General features: G+C 37.2%; 2 protein-coding genes across 4 annotated transcripts; one reads left to right on the plus strand and one right to left on the minus strand.

Annotated features, from left to right (window-relative positions):
• Window positions 1–9179: 9179 nt before the first annotated feature.
• LOC119992317 lies at window positions 9180–13394 on the plus strand. Its single transcript, XM_038839033.1, has 4 exons — window positions 9180–9638; window positions 10840–11284; window positions 11415–11530; window positions 12732–13394. The coding sequence occupies exons 1-4, from the start codon at window positions 9260–9262 to the stop codon at window positions 13148–13150; spliced, it is 1359 nt and encodes a 452-aa protein (XP_038694961.1). The 5' UTR covers window positions 9180–9259; the 3' UTR covers window positions 13151–13394.
• Window positions 13395–14369: 975 nt separating this feature from the next.
• On the minus strand, window positions 14370–19293 carry LOC119991820. 3 transcript variants are annotated; one of them, XR_005466274.1, is made up of 4 exons: window positions 19171–19293; window positions 15279–15382; window positions 14894–15085; window positions 14370–14812 (listed from the first exon to the last, which is right to left on the minus strand). XR_005466274.1 is itself a non-coding variant. In XM_038838302.1 (3 exons), the coding sequence occupies exons 1-3, from the start codon at window positions 15642–15644 to the stop codon at window positions 14657–14659; spliced, it is 714 nt and encodes a 237-aa protein (XP_038694230.1). In that variant the 5' UTR covers window positions 15645–15721; the 3' UTR covers window positions 14370–14656. The 3 variants fall into 3 exon arrangements, 1 of the variants encoding a protein (XP_038694230.1); XR_005466273.1 differs by having other exon boundaries at window positions 14894–15382; XM_038838302.1 differs by lacking the exon at window positions 19171–19293 and having other exon boundaries at window positions 15279–15721.
• Between the last annotated feature and the right edge of the window lie 147 nt (window positions 19294–19440).

Here is a 19440-nt window from a genome sequence, read left to right on the forward strand (position 1 = left end):
CGTGTTAGGATTTGATTTTGGAAAGTTTGCTCAGATCTGGTTTTGCAATTTTTGCTATGGTTTTCCTAGACTTTACGACGCTTTTAGAAAAAGCGCTGCTATTTAATTCGTGCCAATTCTTAACGTGAATTAGTTTTTACTTCAACGACGCTTCTTTATTCAGCGTTGATACATCAATTTTAAATTTATTCAACGCCGATATATAAGAAGCAGGGATATATCCATGTTAAATTTATTCAACGTCGATATATCAATGTTTTAGCAATGTTTGTAAAAGCACCGCTATAGAAATAGAGGAAGAAAAGCTCAAGGTATATTATTTATTTATTTTATTTTTTTAAAATATTGCAGAGAAATATGTTTGTAGTTAGAATCGAACATTTGACACACATATGACCTAGTCGATTATCAATCAAGTCATCTCTCTTTGGTAGGTATGTTATTTATTAAGATCTTAATGATCCTAATTATTAGCTACTTACCTCTATACCGTTAATTTAATTTGTTATTTTCGCATCTTATACTAATATAACACCCATATATATATCTATGTCTATATATATCCACACCTTGCATGAAATATACCAAGTCTCAAAACAAAAACACAAACAACACACGTACAAACAGAAATAGCAACATCAATACATCATCACAATTCACACATGTCAAACCACAAAACAAAAGCTTAATATAGACCTGACAAACTCCGCACACCTATACATATACATATATATATAGACACACACACACATATAGATAGATAGATAGATAGATACATAGACGCAGAAGAGACCTCACACTCCTATTGATAGCCTGAGCGTGGTATCAACCTCATTGACAATAGTAGCAGTAGTAGTACTTTTCTCCTGAGCTCCATTAGTCACCTCCACAACACAACGGCGTCCACCATTGATTGAAGACAAAGACGACATGTTTGTCCTCTTCAGAGACACAACATTATTATAAGTGCTAGTTCTTGCTTTCTCCACGTCAATCCTAAAGCGTGCTCGACGATGATCATCTTCTTCTTCTTCACTGAAGAAGATGACTTCGTCACCAACCTCCAGCTTGTTCTCCTTCACAAAATCAATCCATCCACTTGTTAAGACTGGTCTTGGATACCCTTTCCTGCGAATTCTGCACACGAACCTCCGAACCCTTTCGATCTTCATATCCCAAACCTCCATTTCTGCAGCAATATTGTTAAGGCTACCTTGTAAGGCAGGCAAGAAAACTAGACACTTCGTTGGGAAACAAAGCCTATTATTAATGTCTGTCTTCCCCAATCTCTTCTTGAAGAGTAGGACTACCGCATCACCAGTCTGTCGAGCCGCCATAACAATTAGTACTCCTTGGCTCGCTCTAGAAGAGAAAGTAGTCTGAAAGATGAAGAAGTCGTGAAACCTAACTGTGTGTGTTGGTAATAGATATAGAGATACAATCGTGCCTTAAATATAGGGATTCCACGACATGTTTTTATTAAATTATTCTTAAAGATAATGTAATGTAAGACGAGCCTGCAGGGTAATAGCTATATATTAATCACGGCTCACACAGTAGCTTTCGTCATGAAATTATCAATTTCTGTAACATTTTTCTGATATCTTCTCATATACAACGACACCATACAATACAAATTTATTTTTTGCACATTCGATATGAGTTTAAACTCGGGTCGTCAAACCCTTGTGAACAGAAATTTACCATATCGACCAGGTAAGTTTGATCAAAACTCAGAGCATGACCCACAAAGATATTGTCTGACCAGCATAATTAATGTATGCATTATGTTAATTTTAGTTTAATTAACTTTGTAAATTGCAGAATATTGAACGTACCAGCTGGACGTCTACATTAAACTAAAACCCACTCCAATTTGTAAGTCGGACAATATCATAATCAAACAATTAATAAATTATATACCAATTTTTTAATCTATCACTGCATAAACTTGGCCCTGACCTTATGAGTTGTGCTATTGCTGCTTGCTGCCCTACAGTGGACTCTTACATACTTTCTTGATTCTCATATATATATATATATAACAATAAACTTTATTATCATCATTCATCACTAATCACTATCATTCCAATTAATTAGTAAAAAAACTAGGATTAGTAGTAGACATGAAATTAGTACAAGTAAATTAGCCTTAGTTTTTTTTAATATCAAAAGAAAAGTAACATAATTTATACATCAAATCGCTATCATTCCAATTAATTAGTAAAAAGACTAGGACAGTCGGACAATATCAGAATCAAACAATTAATAAATTATATACCAATTTTTTAATCTATCATTGCATAAACTTGGCCCTGACCTTATGAGGCTATTGCTGCTTGGGGCCCTACAGTGGACTCTTACATACTTTCTTGATTCTCAAATATATATATATATATATATATATGTATGTATAGCAATAAACTTTATTATCATCTTTCATCACTAATCACTATCATTCCAATTAATTACAGTGTGCATTACCCAAAAAAAAGAAGTCTCAATTCATATTTTCTAGAAAGACCATTAGACCAATATTCAATGTCTCGGATTGGTCGGTTTGAAAAGAATGAATCGATCCAAATATGCAAATACTCAAAAGTTTAGGTGGAAAAAGGAAATCCCAAAATTGATAATATATATTGTACAATTAATGCTACATGAACTGATCAATTAATTGTTCTCAGATTCTGCACAGCGACATATAAAAATTAAAATTAAGAAAATAGTAAACAAAAAATATATTATACCTATTTTTTTTATTGTATAAGTTACCTTCTATTTCAAATTATGGACTATGCTCAAATAAAATGATTATCGTTTTAAGGTAAGTGGGAATTGGGGGACTTAACCCAAAATCTCTTAGTCATTTGCTTACTGACGGATTAATTCATTTTCAATTGCAGAATATTCAGTCAATTTAATTAACTGGATGTGTTCCTATAGTGGATTCTTACAAAGGGAATTGGGTTCCACGGACTGAGCAACGATTAGGAGTTGACACTTTGAAATCTACTAAATTTTTCCTACGTCACATTTATATATAACACCAATTCAACTTAAATATCCTTACTAACATTCTTTGGAGGGATTATTGGGCATATATACGTAAAGTCCTAGTTTCTAAACAAATAATGATTTGCGTTTTTTAAATTGTTATAATTCGGAGAATTTTAGAGGGATGAGAATAAGAAGGTAAGAAGTAGAAGAATAACGTAAAAGGGGTTTGGCCTAATCCAATCTATTTGAGGAATTTTTCATACAGTTTTGTCCTTTAAAATATCCCCTCACACTTAGAGTGTGGACAATACCTCAAGTGGATTGCGCCAAACTTATCTCACATTCTTCTTCTTCTGCTTCCCTACTCACCTCTTCTAATCCCTCTCAATTCTTCAAATTATAATATGGTATCGAAACATATACTTGATCCTAATAACCTCCCGTATAACCTACTTGTTATTGGGTATCGCATAACCGAGCCCACATATGTGAGAGATTGTTAAAACTTATAAAAAATCTCATATTTGTTTGGTGTAAGTTAACGATATGGTTTATAAATGTGAGCCAAACTTTAAACACTTGAGGCGTTTTTTGAAGAAAAAGCCATCCGGGCCTTGGGCCTAGAGCATGGACAATACTTCAAGTATATTATTGGCTGAAATATTTCTCACTTACTTCTAGACTTCCCTACTTGCTTATTCTAATCTCTCAATTTCTTCAAATTATAACAAAATTTGTTTTATTATTAATGAAGAGAAACAAGCTCAGTCCAATTTAGTTAACAAAGCCCACTAGTACAGGCCCATATTTCAATTCATTCTGTATGTCTCAATGGACATATGTTCAGTACTCTTTTGCAACAGATTGTCATCATATCTTGTTTCTTATCGGCTGTGTTCTAGCAGTTACAGGTTCCTCTGTATATCTCAATTCTCAAGTGTCGACGCCGGTAACTTTTATTACATACAGAAATTATCGGTAAAAGTCAACAGCAGTAGAGCCTATTGCCAGATAAAGTGGCGCCCATAACTTGGTAAGTGGCACCGGTAACATTTCTTGATTAAGGAATTTGAAAAATTAATCAAACCCCATATAAACATCATTAACCTCCACCCCATATAAGCATCATCAACCTTCACGTGGTACAATTAATCAGTACTGACGACATGTAAAGAAAACTATAGTTCTGTCGATGCTAAATTTGCATCGAAGTATAGAATGTGAATAAAACAGAAAGATTCAAGAGAATAACAACACAAAATTTACGTGGTTCGACAATTTGCCTAGGTCCACGGAGTCTGATCTTTTATTAGAGTCGATGATTGATGAATCGCTTACAAATGTCAAATGAAATGTATTTATAGGCTTGGGATATGTCAGTTGATGCGGTTAACTGTCTCTGGTAACCTCTCTTGTAACTGCTCATGTTAACCGTCGGTAATTGGATAAAACTGATTCTAGATAAAGTCCTTTCGTCTAGGAGAACCATACATACGGAGTGCACTTATTTACTCCGCAAGTTCTTCATTTGCCCATCTTATATTGATATAAAACATGCATTAGGAAAGAACACCCATATATATACATACGCGCACACACACGACCTTGCATGAAATATACCAAGTGTCAAACCACAAGACACATAACACACTTACAACAAGAAATAAGTAAATAACAACATTAATACATGATCACACAACATATCAAAACCACAAACCAATAGCGTAATATAGACCTTACAAATTCCGCACACATATATATAGATGCATATGATCAGACCTCACACTCCTATTGACAGCCTGAGCGTAGTATCAACCTCATTAACAGTATTATTAGTAGTAGTACTTTTCTCCTGAGCTCCATTAGTCACCTCCACAACACAACGTAGTCCACCATTGATTGAAGACAAAGACATGTTTGTCCTGTTCAGAGACACAACATTATAAGTATTAGTCCTTGCTTTCTCCACGTCAATCCTAAAGTGTGCTCGACGATGATCATCATTTTCTTCTCTGAAGAAGACGACTTTGTCGCCAACCTCCAGCTTGTTCTCCTTCACAAAGCCACTCCATCCTCCAGTTAAGACTGGTCTTGGATACCCTTTCCCGCGAATTCTACACACAAACCTCCGAACCCTTTGGCTCTTCACATCCCAAACCTCCATTTCTGCGGCAATATTATTAAGGCCACCTTGTAAAGCAGGCACGAAAACCAGACACTTTGTTGGGAAACACATTCTTTTGTTGATATCTGTCTTCCCCAATCTCTTCTTAAAGAGTAAGCACGGACGCTCTAGTTTTTCTCTGTTTCTTTATACTTGATTCCATGAGCAATTGAAACCTTGTTTCTTACTAATGTATGTAAGCTTTCATTTCAATCTATGTATATATATGTTTTTTTTTTGTTGATAAATGAGAGTTAATTTTATTAATGAGAAGAGATGTACACTGTGTAATTAAAGGACCCTGGGCAACTCACCACCCAACTAAATCCCAGCTAGAACAGGGCATGCAGGCAAACCAAGAAAACCAAATTAACATGAATATATATACATACACATATGTTTCTTAATTTTTTTTACATGTTGACCTTATAAATGAGCATGAATACATGATATATCCACACCTTGCATAAAATGGACCAAGTTACAAACCAAAACACACACAACACACTTACAAATTATTCAAGCACACCTATACATATATGTATATGTGCAGAAGTTCCTCTCTCTCTCTAAAAATAATAACTTTAAAACATCATCACACAACACATAGCAAACCCACAAAACGGAATCTTATCATAGACTTTACAAATTCAGGCACACCTATACACATACACACACAGAGATATATATAGATGCAGAAGAGACCTAGCTCACACTCCTATTGACAGCCTGAGCGTAGTATCAACCTCAACGTTAGTACCAATCCTGGATTGATTAATGCTTCCTTTCTCCACGTCAATCCTAAAGCGTTGTTGAAGATGATGATGACCTTCTTCTTCTTTAAAGAATATGACTTTGTCTCCGACCTCCAGCTTGTTCTTCTTCACAAAATCACTCCATCCCCTTGTTAAGACTGGTTTTGGATGCCCTTTGCTGCGAGTTCTGCACAGAAACCTTCGAACCCTTTTGCTCTTCATATCCCAAACCTCCATTTCTTCAGCAATATTATTGTTAACTCCACCTTGTATGGCAGCCAAGAAAACTAGACACTTCGTTGGGAAACAAAACCTTTTATTGATGTCTGTCACCCCCAATCTCTTCTCGAAGAGCAAGACTGCCGCATCGCTATTCGGACGAGCCGCCATAACAATCAAGTCCTTGATCTCGAAGAGTGAATAGTTTTGGTTCTGTATAGAGTAGTTAATAAACCCTAAACTTGTATAAAAGAGGATATATATAGCCATATAAGGTTGAGAGAGAAAATCATAGCGCGTGAGGGAGAGAGAGAGATAATAGCGCTTTAATTAAACAAGAAACATGCATGAGATATTTCCTTGAAATGTTTGGTGACGTAACTAATTGAAAAATGTCATCACGTATGCATATAGGGCGATCGCAGTGGCCTTAATTAACAACATATTTATGTATGTGTATTTTCAATGCCATCATGTATGCATATAGGGCGATCGCAGTGGCCTTAACAACACATTTATGTATGTGTATTATGTATATGTATTATGTATATACACACACCATTTCTCCTCACTACATTTCATTTTTCAGATCATAATAATCAAGTTTGAGTCGGACATATGGTGATCTAATCTTTTAATATATTAACATTATAGAATCAAATTGATTTAATATAATAAAACTGCAGAAAGTTGAGGATCCATGACTAGTGATCCGTAATTAAGTTAGTTCTAAAGTATCCCATAAAAGAAACACTAAGTTCATCTCTTAAGTTTTTCCATGTGGAGACATTCTTATTAGCCAGCATTATTAATTAATGAGAGATGACTTGTCCACTAATCTTTCTTTTCTTTTCTTTTTTGTCTTTTGTCTTTTTTATGAATACATAATCCATTATCTTATTAACCCTTTTCAGGGGCTCTGATCAGGACATTTAATTTGGTTCATTGTATAAAAAAAATAACAAATAGGTTATCCAGAGGATATAAGTTATTTTAGGGGCCTTAATTGATCTGGGTTGTTTCCTTCTTCGTGATAGAGCTAATGATTCCGATCATCTCCCTCGGCTACCTTGAGACAATATCTTGTATTCAGAGTTTGCCTCTGCATAGTTCAAGGATAAATTATATCATCCGGTGTTTCGCAGCATGTTAAAAGTGTACAAACTACAAAGTAGTGTGTTGATGGACAAAATTGTCTTTTGACTGCTAACCATGTTTCAAGACTATAATCTCACATTAGTCTCTGACAACAATCCAGACGAATGGTTTATAATTAAAACGCAATCCTTCTCACTTTAATGATATGTTTTTGAATTTAAGTACCGTTAAGTGAGATATTAACCCAGATAGACAAAACCTTACGCCTATAGAGGACAATATTATTGGTGTGTTTGGGGTGGGAATGTCAACACCATGTAGTTGAAACTTGAAAAGTGATAAAGGTAAGGATAATTACGGTATTTTGCAAAAACACTAATTCAATAATTCTATCATGTATTGCATAGACTTTGTAACAATTTGATAAATACTGATAACTCTATGATAGGGTATTAGAACGGAAAATATATATTACATAATAAATTATTGATTTTAAGTCATCTCTGGCGGTAAATCTAACAATTCAAAGTGTTTTTCTTACATATTTTTGATAAATGAGCGATCATATATAGATGTGGGAATCCCCTATGAAAGTTTAGGGAAAGCACAATGTTGTATAAGTTAAGAAAGGTTGCTTAATTGATTAATCATAATTATGTTGTGGTGAATTAATGATGAATCTTTCTGGAATCAAATTGTATGGACTTAGAAAATCTTGACTTTCGATCATCAGAGTTTGATCATTTAATTAATGCAATAAGAGAATTTGCGTCTTTGTTGATGTTTGTTGCTTTTGGTTATGTTCCTCGGACTGGTAATGTAGTGGCACATTATCTTTTAAATTATCTAAGAATTTTGATGGCTCTTGAGTCCTGTGATTATGCTTTGTTGTTCATGAGACTTCCTTGAGTTAAATTCTCATAAAAAATTTAACTTTCTTATAGGGTAATAACCACCAACTTAATTTTAATGATAATTGAATGCTATATTTTAGGGATAATTGAGTGTGTGTTAACAAAAATAATTCTTACTGTCTGTTTGGCATAGCAGAAACGGAGCCGCTTTCAGCTTCTGTCACACCAAACAAGGTGTTCATGTCAGCGGATCCGTTCACATCGCAGATCCGCTGACATCCCAGAAGCTCCTATTCGGTGCTCCTGGGATAGTGTTTCCCATTTTTTTTTTTTTTCAAAAAATTCATATGAGTTCCACTTAAAGTTGATAAAGTGTACAATAACATAACATGAACCCACGGTTTGTCGTTTTGTCCCACAAGTTTGTTTTAACATTTTTTATTATTATATTATTCTACTTAACAATCATTTATTCAATATTTTTATTTATTTAATGTATATTATTATTCTACTTAACCTTTTTTAATGAAAAATAATTTATATGATTACTAATATTTAAAATAATCATTTTAATTTTGATATAAAAATATTTAATAATTTATACCTAAAATTAATTTTGATATAAAAATATTTAATAATTTATACCTAAAATTAATTTTAATAAAAAATATATTTATTAGATTAAATTTTATACTTAACAATAATTTTATTAGTAAATTTTATTAAATAAATTAAATGGAAGATTAATAAAAATAAAAATTATTATAAAATCATTATATTTAATATTTAATAAAATAATTATTTTATTAGTTTTATTAACAAAATTATATTTATTATCTTCAATTTAATAACAAAATTTGATATAAAAATTATAAAATCTAATATTATAATACTTTAATTTAACAATATTTTCCCTAGCATCAATTTTTAATTCATCAAACATCTCATATCATATTCCACAACTTTAAACTCAATATATTTCCCACAATATTTTCATTTACATTAAAATCAATATATTCACTCTAGGCTCCCTTAATTTGTAGATAGAATAATTAAACAACTGTATTATAATCTTAAATTACACATTGAAAAGGGAAAGGAAAATGACGGAGTGAAACTGAAATCTGATCCCAGTCCTCAGTAGCGGTGTCGTCATCTTCAGTAGGGTCATGCCCACCCTGAAACATCCGCGCAGTCCCAAATCTCCAGAAATGCTCGAGCGCGCCCTCTCTACGCGACTCCGCGGTCCGTCTCCTCACTCCGATGACACCGATATTGAAGCTGCCGAAGAGAACGCTGCCGTCGATGAATCCAAGACCAAGAGGCAACATATCTCGCTCTTGGCCTCCAATTACCTGTCCCGCGTCGGCCACCTTTGGCCTGGTCCCTGTCTCGTCCTCTGCCTTCTAGTCCTTCTTCTCTTAATCACTTCGTTGCACTTTCAGTCTCGCGGTCTCGTCTGTTCGTCCTCGTACGACAGGTCTCGCGTTGGGTTTTTTGGGCTCGATGGGCTCGATTCGGACTTCGGAGTGCTTGGAGTGCCCTGGTGTAAGCCTTTCTGCTTTATGTATCAATATATGTTCGCATTTGTTTCTGTACGAGCGGGTGCTTGTTTATGTGATGTGATCTGGAAACTTGCTTAATTCGTGTTAGGATTGGATTCTGGAAAGTTTGCTCAGATCTGAGTTTTGCGACTTTTAATTAGATGTTCTATTCTTTTGCTTGATCAGAGAAGTCTGAACAGTGTTTTGAGTGTATTTTTAACCTCAATTTTCTTATTTTTAGGGTTGTTTTAGGCTTATATGAGTCGAAATAGATCTTAGTGCCAGGTCTGATGTTTACATTAAGTAATGTGTGCTTGTTTACGGAAAGAGAAGTGAACGAGTGGCAATGTGACGTGTGAAGCTTCCTTTTCTTTTGGGTTAAATGGATATTCTATGTAAGTGGGAGGTTGTAGTTCTAGTTAAATGGGGATCGAAGTTTTAGGTGTTTTTGGAGAAAAGGAGGAATTTAGAAGATCGAAGTTTCCATGCTTATTGCTTGATAGATTGGAAGGAAGGAGCAGCAAATAGAATAGACATTTGAACCTTCACTAGGGCAATGTTTTGGATTGTGATCTGTTGAAATTTTTACTTAATTTTGTTATGTACTTAAACTGATATAAGTTTTCAGTTACGATTAAAGGATTTGGGACTTGTCATCTGCCATGTCATCCTAAATTTTTGAAAATTTTCATTTTAAGGTTTGCTATGTGAGTTGATAGAAACATAGGATCTGAACTAATTAAATGGTTTACAATTTTGAATGACTATGCTCTCTGTTTTTTGCTGTTCATTGTATGGGTGCTGTGGGATAATTGAATCACTTTATTTTTTTTAAAAGTTAAAAGTAAGTCCTCGTTCACATTGTGCCATGGAACGAATTTCCCTTTCTTTGCTTTTACTCATGCACAGAAAGCTAGAAGGAATGGAATATAATGTTCTCGTGTTGAGCCTGGACCTTTTCCCTGGTTGTCATTGGTTCTGAGTTTTAACATAGCCTTTTATAGATTGCTGATCACTGGTTACTTGGTTGATTGTTACCCTGAAAGAGATTATTCAATTTGGTTTTCCGATTTGGAGGTGCTTGACTAAAAATTAATTGGCTGAGTGCTCTTATTTCGACCAATATATCAATTGATTATTTTTAAAATGGAACTATTAATGTCTTGTGGACTATTGACCATTTAATACTTATTTTTTGGCAAAAGGCAGATCGAAACATGGAAAAACAGTTGAATGGACATCAAAAGATTTGCAGAAGGGTTTGGAGGAGTTTGTCCCAATTTATGAAACACGGCCAATAAAAAATAACCTGTATGGGATGGGTTTTGATCACAGCTTTGGGCTTTGGTTTATTGCTCGATGGCTGAAGCCTGATCTGATGATTGAGAGTGGTGCATTCAAAGGGCATTCGACTTGGGTCTTGCGGCAGGCTATGCCAGACAAACCAATTATATCCCTTTCACCTCGGCATCCTGAGAAATATTTGAAGAAGGGACCTGCTTATGTTGATGGAAATTGTACATACTTTGCTGGAAAGAATTTTCTTGATTTTCGGAGTGTTGATTGGAAGAGTGTGATGAAGAAACATGGCATTACTGATCTTAGTCGAGTTCTTATTTTCTTTGATGACCATCAGAACGAATTGAAAAGGTAATTGGAGAATCAAGGTTTTACAATTTTATTTCATTTGAATATATTAATATGCTACACAATACACATGAAATTTACCCACCTAGTTTTCTAAACACTGACATCCTTTAATTCGTGCACTTGTGGCCAGAATTAAACAAGCATTGAAGGCTGGGTTTCGGCATCTTGTTTTTGAGGATAACTATGATACTGGAACTGGGGATCACTATTCCTTGAGGCAGATATGTGATCAATTATATATAAGAGGTTCATGCTTCCCCTTTCTAATCGTATCATTTGCATGATCATAGCTGCGCTGACTTTGTTTTCTTAATTTGAATCTTGCTCTTCCCTCATCTCTAACTTGAATGGATTAGCTTTTCTCAGAAGGTTTGACCTAATTAATTGTGTAAAAATATTGCTTATTGCTGCAAAAGAAATGAAGTTTGACAAATGCAAAACATTCAATTTCAAAATTAGTACCATAAGTAAGCGGTTAGGGGCAAACAATTTGAATCTTACCTACCACAGGAGATGACCACTTTTCTATCCAACATATGTATTATTTAGTCAGTTAAACAAAATATATTGATGCATCTTAATTTTTGAAGGATTTAACACCACCTTTTTTTTTTACTGTTCAAATGGGATGGGGATTTGAATCCTGCCCCAAGGGTGGGGTGGTGAGGAGCTTAACAACTTGACTTAGTGGTTCTTCATCTCCACCTTTTGTGGTCTGACCAAATCATGATCTTTGCTATGGTTTGTGCATCATATAACTCGTCTTGTATAGCTTTTATTCATGTTCTGATTGTCTTCCTACAATCCTACTGCTATGGTAACTTATTGTCACTGAGGCCTACTCCTAGAAGCTTTTCCTTATAGGTATTGGTGCACTTCACTTCATGTTTGTTTAATCTGACCTGTCTCCCAGTAGCTTCCTCTGCCCCCATCAGCCATATACATCAAACAAAGTAATAAAATGTTAGATTTTGGTGAACAGAACTACTAGTCAACTCTGAAGAATATTTTTTTTAGAGAATTAAATTTGACCTCTGAGTGTGGGTGTAGGTTATGTATGGACATCTTCCCCAGTTTTGTGCATCTGTTCTTTTTAATTGAATTTAATGTTGCATTGGAAATCCTAAATAGCTAATTAGTGATCGTTCGTGGTTTCTATCCAGACATTGGAATCCTGAATCCAGGCAAATGCTTTTAAGTTGGGTTGCTATTTGTTCTCAATTATGCTCGGGATATGATGTTACTAATTAAGTTTAAATGCTCTGTTTTCTTCTTGTGGCTCAGTTTGAATAACGGAAATGCTTGTTCTTTCGCCGGAACTTATGTGATAACTTTGTTTCCTTTTAATTTAACCGTTATTGCTTCTAGTAGGCTGGTGATTCTATCCTGGGCTATCTAAATTAATCAGTTTACTTACTATAAAGATTGTGATCGTCTTTTTATCCAGGAGGTGGACATAGCTGCTTTAAAGATAGTGATGAAGCCAGAATCAGATCGAAAAGGAAGAAATTTTGGGAGAAGGCGGTGGATATAGATGAACTGTGTGGACCAGGTGAAGCGTGGTGGGGTGTTAGAGGGTATATGAGGGACGACTTTAACCATAGCAATCAGCCAATTTCCTATGCGGAACATTTCCAGAACAGTCGGTTCCTTGAATCAATACTTGATGTTTATTGGGAGCTTCCTCCAGTTGCTGGTCCTTCTCTCACTCATCAGACACGTTACGATCCTGCTCGTGCTTTTACTCCGATTGTTGAAGATGGCTGGTATGGCCTATTCCAGAAGCTTGGTCTAGGCAGGCTTGATCGTTCAGTTTTTAATGGATATACACAGATGGTATATCTTCAAATTTCTGAAGAACAATAGCTTTAAAAGGACCCTGAATAGATGAGAGTAGACTGACTTGCTTTCCAATCAACTGAAACTTGAAATTTTGTTAATATTACTGCCTTTGCCATAGCTGTTCTGGTTGATAGTCTGTGGATGATTAATTTTGTTAATTTTATTAATTTGCTTGATTGAACATGTAAATGTCCAGACAGCTGGAAATCCCTTTGGTTGGTTAACAGTAGGGTTTCCTCTGGAGCATGAATTTCTCGAATTTTGGAAATTTTGACTTTGGACTGTTCACGTCCTATCTGATGTTTAGAACAGCTGAAGATTTAAGATCGTTCCGGAGAATGCCGTGGACCAGGTTCATCCGGCAACAAATCCTACTTTCAAATTTATAGCCATTTGAACACAATAGTCCAATTGCACACCTCATTCTATAAATGAAAACTTCTTAAAAATAAAGAAAGGAGCTCCATTCAACCTACTGCAAACATAAGCAACTCGATTCCACTTGACAAGATAGCAAAAGAAGAACTTGTACAACATATTCTCTCAGGTAAAAAAAAGAAAAGAAAGTGGAAGCAATCAATAAAATTAAAATTCTCTCTGAGTTCTTCGCCCCTCCTTGAGCAAAGACATAAGCTAATATATTGTAACATTAATGGGTGGCACTTGCAATGGTAGAGTTTTGTTGGGCCAACAAAGATGTTGTCTTTTGTTGATATGGTTGTATTGTAAAACGTGTTTTGTTGATGTGGCTGTATTGGGAGAAGTGTTTTGCTGATGTGGATGTATTAATATTTTGTGTTTTAGTGTGTTTTGTTGTGGATAATAGGAAGGAATGAAATGTTGGTAGCCTCCATGTTGGGTGGGAAGGGAAAGTGTATAGAAATTTGTGTTTTACTGATATGGTTGTATTGGAAGATGTGTTTTGCTGATGTGGCTGTATTAAAATATGTGTTTGACTTGACTTTTTGTGTAATAGAAGTGGGACCGGGCCAACATTTTTGTTGCCCCAGTAAATCTTAAACCATTGCAGTTGCCCTTACACAGTACTACTAAAATAATTTATTAAATAACATATGACTAGATATATTACATCTATGAAACAAATACATTTAACAGTTATATAAAAACATTATAATTGCACTATAAAATAAGTTTCCTACATCATAATAGAAGAAACAATATAATGATGGGTACATGAAATTTGCAAATATTAAAGCATAAATGAACAAAGCCCATCAGAACATCCAAGGAATAAAAATCTGCCTTATATGCATAATATTATTATGTGCACATTGCCCATTCTAGAAGAAAATGGGTTTAACTTTGGCCTGTCAAGTTTACAGACGAGCTGAAACTTTCAGAATATCATCAAACAATAACCATCAACTAGTCCAACAACATTGATTGATAATGTGCATTCGAAATTCATTTCGACAAGATCTCTCTTGCGCTCTCTCTGCCGATTTGAAACAAAAGAAGCGGCAAAGAAAACAATTAGCATATGACAAATTAATCAAGTCTTCTTAGTTACTATGTAGAGCGCCAAGTCAATCTATAACTAAAATTCTTGCTGCCTTTCTTGCTTTCAAGAGTTATGTCTTCTAAATAATGTCGCCAACACTTGATGTCGCTGGAACTGCAGCAAGATGATTGAATCTCTTTGGCCATCAACTCCTCAAGAAGTAACTGAAGTTCAGCAAATCTGTCATATAAGCAACGTATACATACGATTCTCAAGTATGAAATTATTGAGAACAATAGCCATACCTCTATATGTTTGCCAATTGACTCAAATTGTGATTGAACTGATATTTTCTTCGGATGACAACACCAAAGAAACCCATCTAGGAGTGCTGAATAATCCAGTGATGATTTCTCTAAACGCATCAGTGTCAAATCCTCGAGTTCCAATGGCGAGGGAAGTGGGATTTCTCCAATTTCTTTGAGATCAAAACAGATCTTCATAGCAAAATAAAAGGAAAAAAAAAACCAAAAAGTATTGAAAGCAAAAATGTTAGTATCAAAAATATCGAAAAGGTGGTCAGACTAACATGGGTTGCAGGTTGTTAAGAGGCTTAGTTGAAGCAAACATACTCTTCCTAAACAAAGCTGAGAAATTAAAGTATATTAAGCTTACACAAAGAGGACATACCTTGTCCTGATGAGGATTAAGGGTGACATACAAAGACTTCTTACAATTGAAGCTGCTGAGTTTATGCCTCAATCGAAGGAACCATCCAGCACTTTGATGAATGACTGTGCTGCACAAATCAAACCGCCCATGAAATTTGTTATTCTCTGAATTCAAGATAGGAATCATATCTATCGGTCCAGAGTATCTAAATGAAAAAGAATCTGAGCCATTAAGTTTTGATATTGATGAAAGATTTGCACAGTTAGCCAAAGCCAACTTCTGCAGTTTACGGCACGAGATCATGATATTCCTCAGCCCATAGCACCTTGATAGAACAAGAGGACCATCACTCAATAACCAAGCCCCAACCCATCCACAGGCCATTGGGCCTGGCCCATACCATGCAGTCCAAGGCCCAAGGGGGTTGTGGCCAAGCCCTTCTATGGGAAAAGCTTGGTTACTAAGGAGAGGGAATACCTCGCACCTATATACAACACTTCCTCCCCTCTCCTAACCGATGTCCGCCCATGAAATTTGTTATTCTCTGAATTCAAGATAGGAATCATATCTATCGGTCCCGAGTATCTAAATGAAAAAGAATCTGAGTCATTAAGTTTTGATATTGATGAAAGATTTGCACAGTTAGCCAAAGCCAACTTCTGCAGTTTACGGCACGAGATCATGATATTCCTCCCCTCTCCTAACCGATGTCCGCCCATGAAATTTGTTATTCTCTGAATTCAAGATAGGAATCATATCTATCGGTCCCGAGTATCTAAAAGAAAAAGAATCTGAGTCATTAAGTTTTGATATTGATGAAAGATTTGCACAGTTAGCCAAAGCCAACTTCTGCAGTTTACGGCACGAGATCATGATATTCCTCAGCCCATAGCACCTTGATAGAACAAGAGGACCATCACTCAATAACCAAGCCCCAACCCATCCACAGGCCATTGGGCCTGGCCCATACCATGCAGTCCAAGGCCCAAGGGGGTTGTGGCCAAGCCCTTCTATGGGAAAAGCTTGGTTACTAAGGAGAGGGAATACCTCGCACCTATATACAACACTTCCTCCCCTCTCCTAACCGATGTGGGACTCTATCAATACCCACCCCTTCAAGACCAACGTCCACGTTGGTCGAGCACCTTGGCCTGCCATGGCAGGGTACTCAGACTCAGGACCCTTCCCTATCCCTATCCTTTCGGCCTCATATAACAGAACACCAAGGCCAGCCACTCCGCAGACGCGGCCCCAAGGGCCAAGGGCACAAGGCCCATGAATACCAGAGCTCCCCACAGGGCAGGAACGAGGGCTTCGATACCAATGGGGCCAGGGGCACAAGGCCCATGAATACCAGAGCTCCCCACAGGGCAGGAACGAGGGCGTTGGTCGAGCACCTTGGCCTGCCATGGCAGGGTACTCAGACTCAGGACTCGGGACCCTTCCCTATCCCTATCCTTTCGGCCCCATATAACAGAACACCAAGGCCCTTCCCTATCCCTATCCTTCAGAACACCAAGGCCGGCCACTCCGCAGACGCGGCCCCAAGGGCCAGGGGCACAAGGCCCATGAATACCAGAGCTCCCCACAGGGCAGGAATGAGGGCTTCGATACCAATGAGGGCCAGGGGCACAAGGCCCATGAATACCAGAGCTCCCCACAGGGCAGGAACGAGGGCTTCGATACCAATGATAGAACAAGAGGACCATCACTCAATAACCAAGCCCCAACCCATCCACAGGCCATTGGGCCTGGCCCATACCATGCAGTCCAAGGCCCAAGGGGGTTGTGGCCAAGCCCTTCTATGGGAAAAGCTTGGTTACTAAGGAGAGGGAATACCTCTCACCTATATACAGCACTTCCTCCCCTCTCCTAACCGATGTGAGACTCTATCACACCTATGCAGCCACAAGCTCTTAAGATTTGGGAATCTACTAAGGAAGCCATGCAAGGACATATCTGTCATCGTTGGATGAGAGATGGTTAACCTTGTCAAATATCAACATCGAAAGTACAATGACGACGTTTGGTTCGAAACTCAAATGTTCGGAGCCGTGGAGCTTTTATGTAAACCTTCTCAAGATCTACATCGTGGCTGTATAATATTACCTTAACATTCTGTAGGTTATGAAGTCCAGATATATGCAAGTACTTCAGTCCCCAGGCATTTGAAAGAGAGAAGGTGGTGATTAGAGGACAACTACGTCTGATATTCTCCATGGTATCTTCGTCTAGATACACATCACTCAGATGCAATTTTTGCAGAGGACAAAGAGTTGAATGATTAAAACGCGGCAGCTCCAACTTGCAACCGATCAACTCCAATACATTCAATGATTTCGAGGCAAAGAGATTCTCAGCTGACAGAACATGAAACTTCCTATCATAATATGACAATGATATTTTCAGAAGTAGCTGTTTGACGTTGTTTTGTAAGGCTAATGACACCCAGTCATTAATATGGAAACCAAGCTCAGTATCCAACCTCGTAATACCTAAACGGAATCTATACATATCTATCCTCTTCAGGTCATTGAACCTTCGCACAGAGCGATCCACAAAGTTAATGAAGTTGCCATTCCTCTCTTCTGGCGTATAGTTATGGAGCGAATCTAGCCATCTGGATTGAGCAAAACCAAGTATGGGGCATGACACACATAAAGGGTTCCAGTATTTGGACAATAGGCTGATATTGAATAAATGCACAGAGCCGAAACACGCTACATAAGACAATATGTGGTGGATAATATCTTCTGCAAATCTGAAACCCGATCCAAAACTTCAATCTTTTCCTCTCCAGTTTTGGTAGAATCTGTTGTAGCTACCACAAATTCAGCTTCCACTTGTCTTTTCCTTTTCCTACAGTGCTCCTCTGGTTCATTCATGGTTTGCACAAATGTATTCTTCCACTATTTCCACTGCAATTGCTCCGAATCGTAATTCATTTTGGTAGAATAAAAGCAAGAAGGTGAACAAGAACTAGCAAAGCTTTACACTTTGCAAAATCTAGGATGGTATCTCAAACAAACAAACACAAGACAAAGCTTTACACTTTGCTCCGACTCTCAGGCTACGCACAATAAATAAAACAAGAACAGTGTAATTCTCCATATTCAAAGCCCTAAACTCACTAGTTTCAAACGAGGAAATTTGAGCAAAGCCAGTCAACAGTAACCACTAGGGAATTGTAAAACGAAATAGATTAAAATTGTGTGCAAACAAGTTTCCAAAATTTATCAAACTTGTTTCGACTATTGTCATGGGCCTAACTATGCACTAGAAAACCGGCTTACTAGTGATAGGTTTGCCCAATCTTATATAGTGCACAGCCTTCCCCCACTTAACCGATGTGGGACTCTGACAAACCCCACCCCTTCAAGACCAACGCCCACGTTGGTCGAGCACCATGGCGGCCTGCACTCTGTGGGGGGGCTTTCACTGGGCTAGGGCCTCACCCGTACCAGATCCACAGGTAGCCCTTTCCATGGCCTTTCCAGGGTCCCTGGGCCTGGCCCAAAGGGCCGGCAAGCGGGGTTTGGCTTCGATACCATTTGTCATGGGCCTAACTATGCACTAGAAAACCGGCTTACTAGTGATAGGTTTGCCCAATCTTATATAGTGCACAGCCTTCCCCCACTTAACCGATGTGGGACTCTGACAACTATCATCTACTATCATCTCTTAACTCAATAGATTACGAACTGAAATCAAAATCTCCACCACGATACACAAATTCTCATATACCCGAACTTAATTTTCAGAGAAAAGCATCAAAATTACCAATAATTAACTTCACTAACACTTCCAAAACGAAACCCAATTGAGGATTCGAGCAAAACAAAACGAACCCAGTAAAAAAATTAAAAATTCAGACCCTCAACCTTAAAACAAGGAGGATAACGAAACAAACCTGGATATATGGAAACAATGAGATATTGAGATTGGCCAACGGAAATCGCTGATTCACAGCGATTTTGGAATCGCTTCTTGCATCAGCTTCGCTTGTCCGAGACAGAGAGGAGGAGAGAGAGCGTGGCCCGTGGGACATATATGACCGGACCTAGCCCGGCTTATTGTCTTTGGTCAACGGGCCGGGCCTTGTCGAGCTCATGGGCTCCCGGCTGGTTTGCCACATCTAATTTCCGTGCAACTGCTTCGTGAATAGAATGATTTGAAAAAC

The sequence above is a fragment of the Tripterygium wilfordii genome, chromosome 22, assembly GCF_013401445.1.
Source record: "Tripterygium wilfordii isolate XIE 37 chromosome 22, ASM1340144v1, whole genome shotgun sequence".
NCBI classification, from domain to species: Eukaryota; Viridiplantae; Streptophyta; class Magnoliopsida; order Celastrales; family Celastraceae; genus Tripterygium; species Tripterygium wilfordii.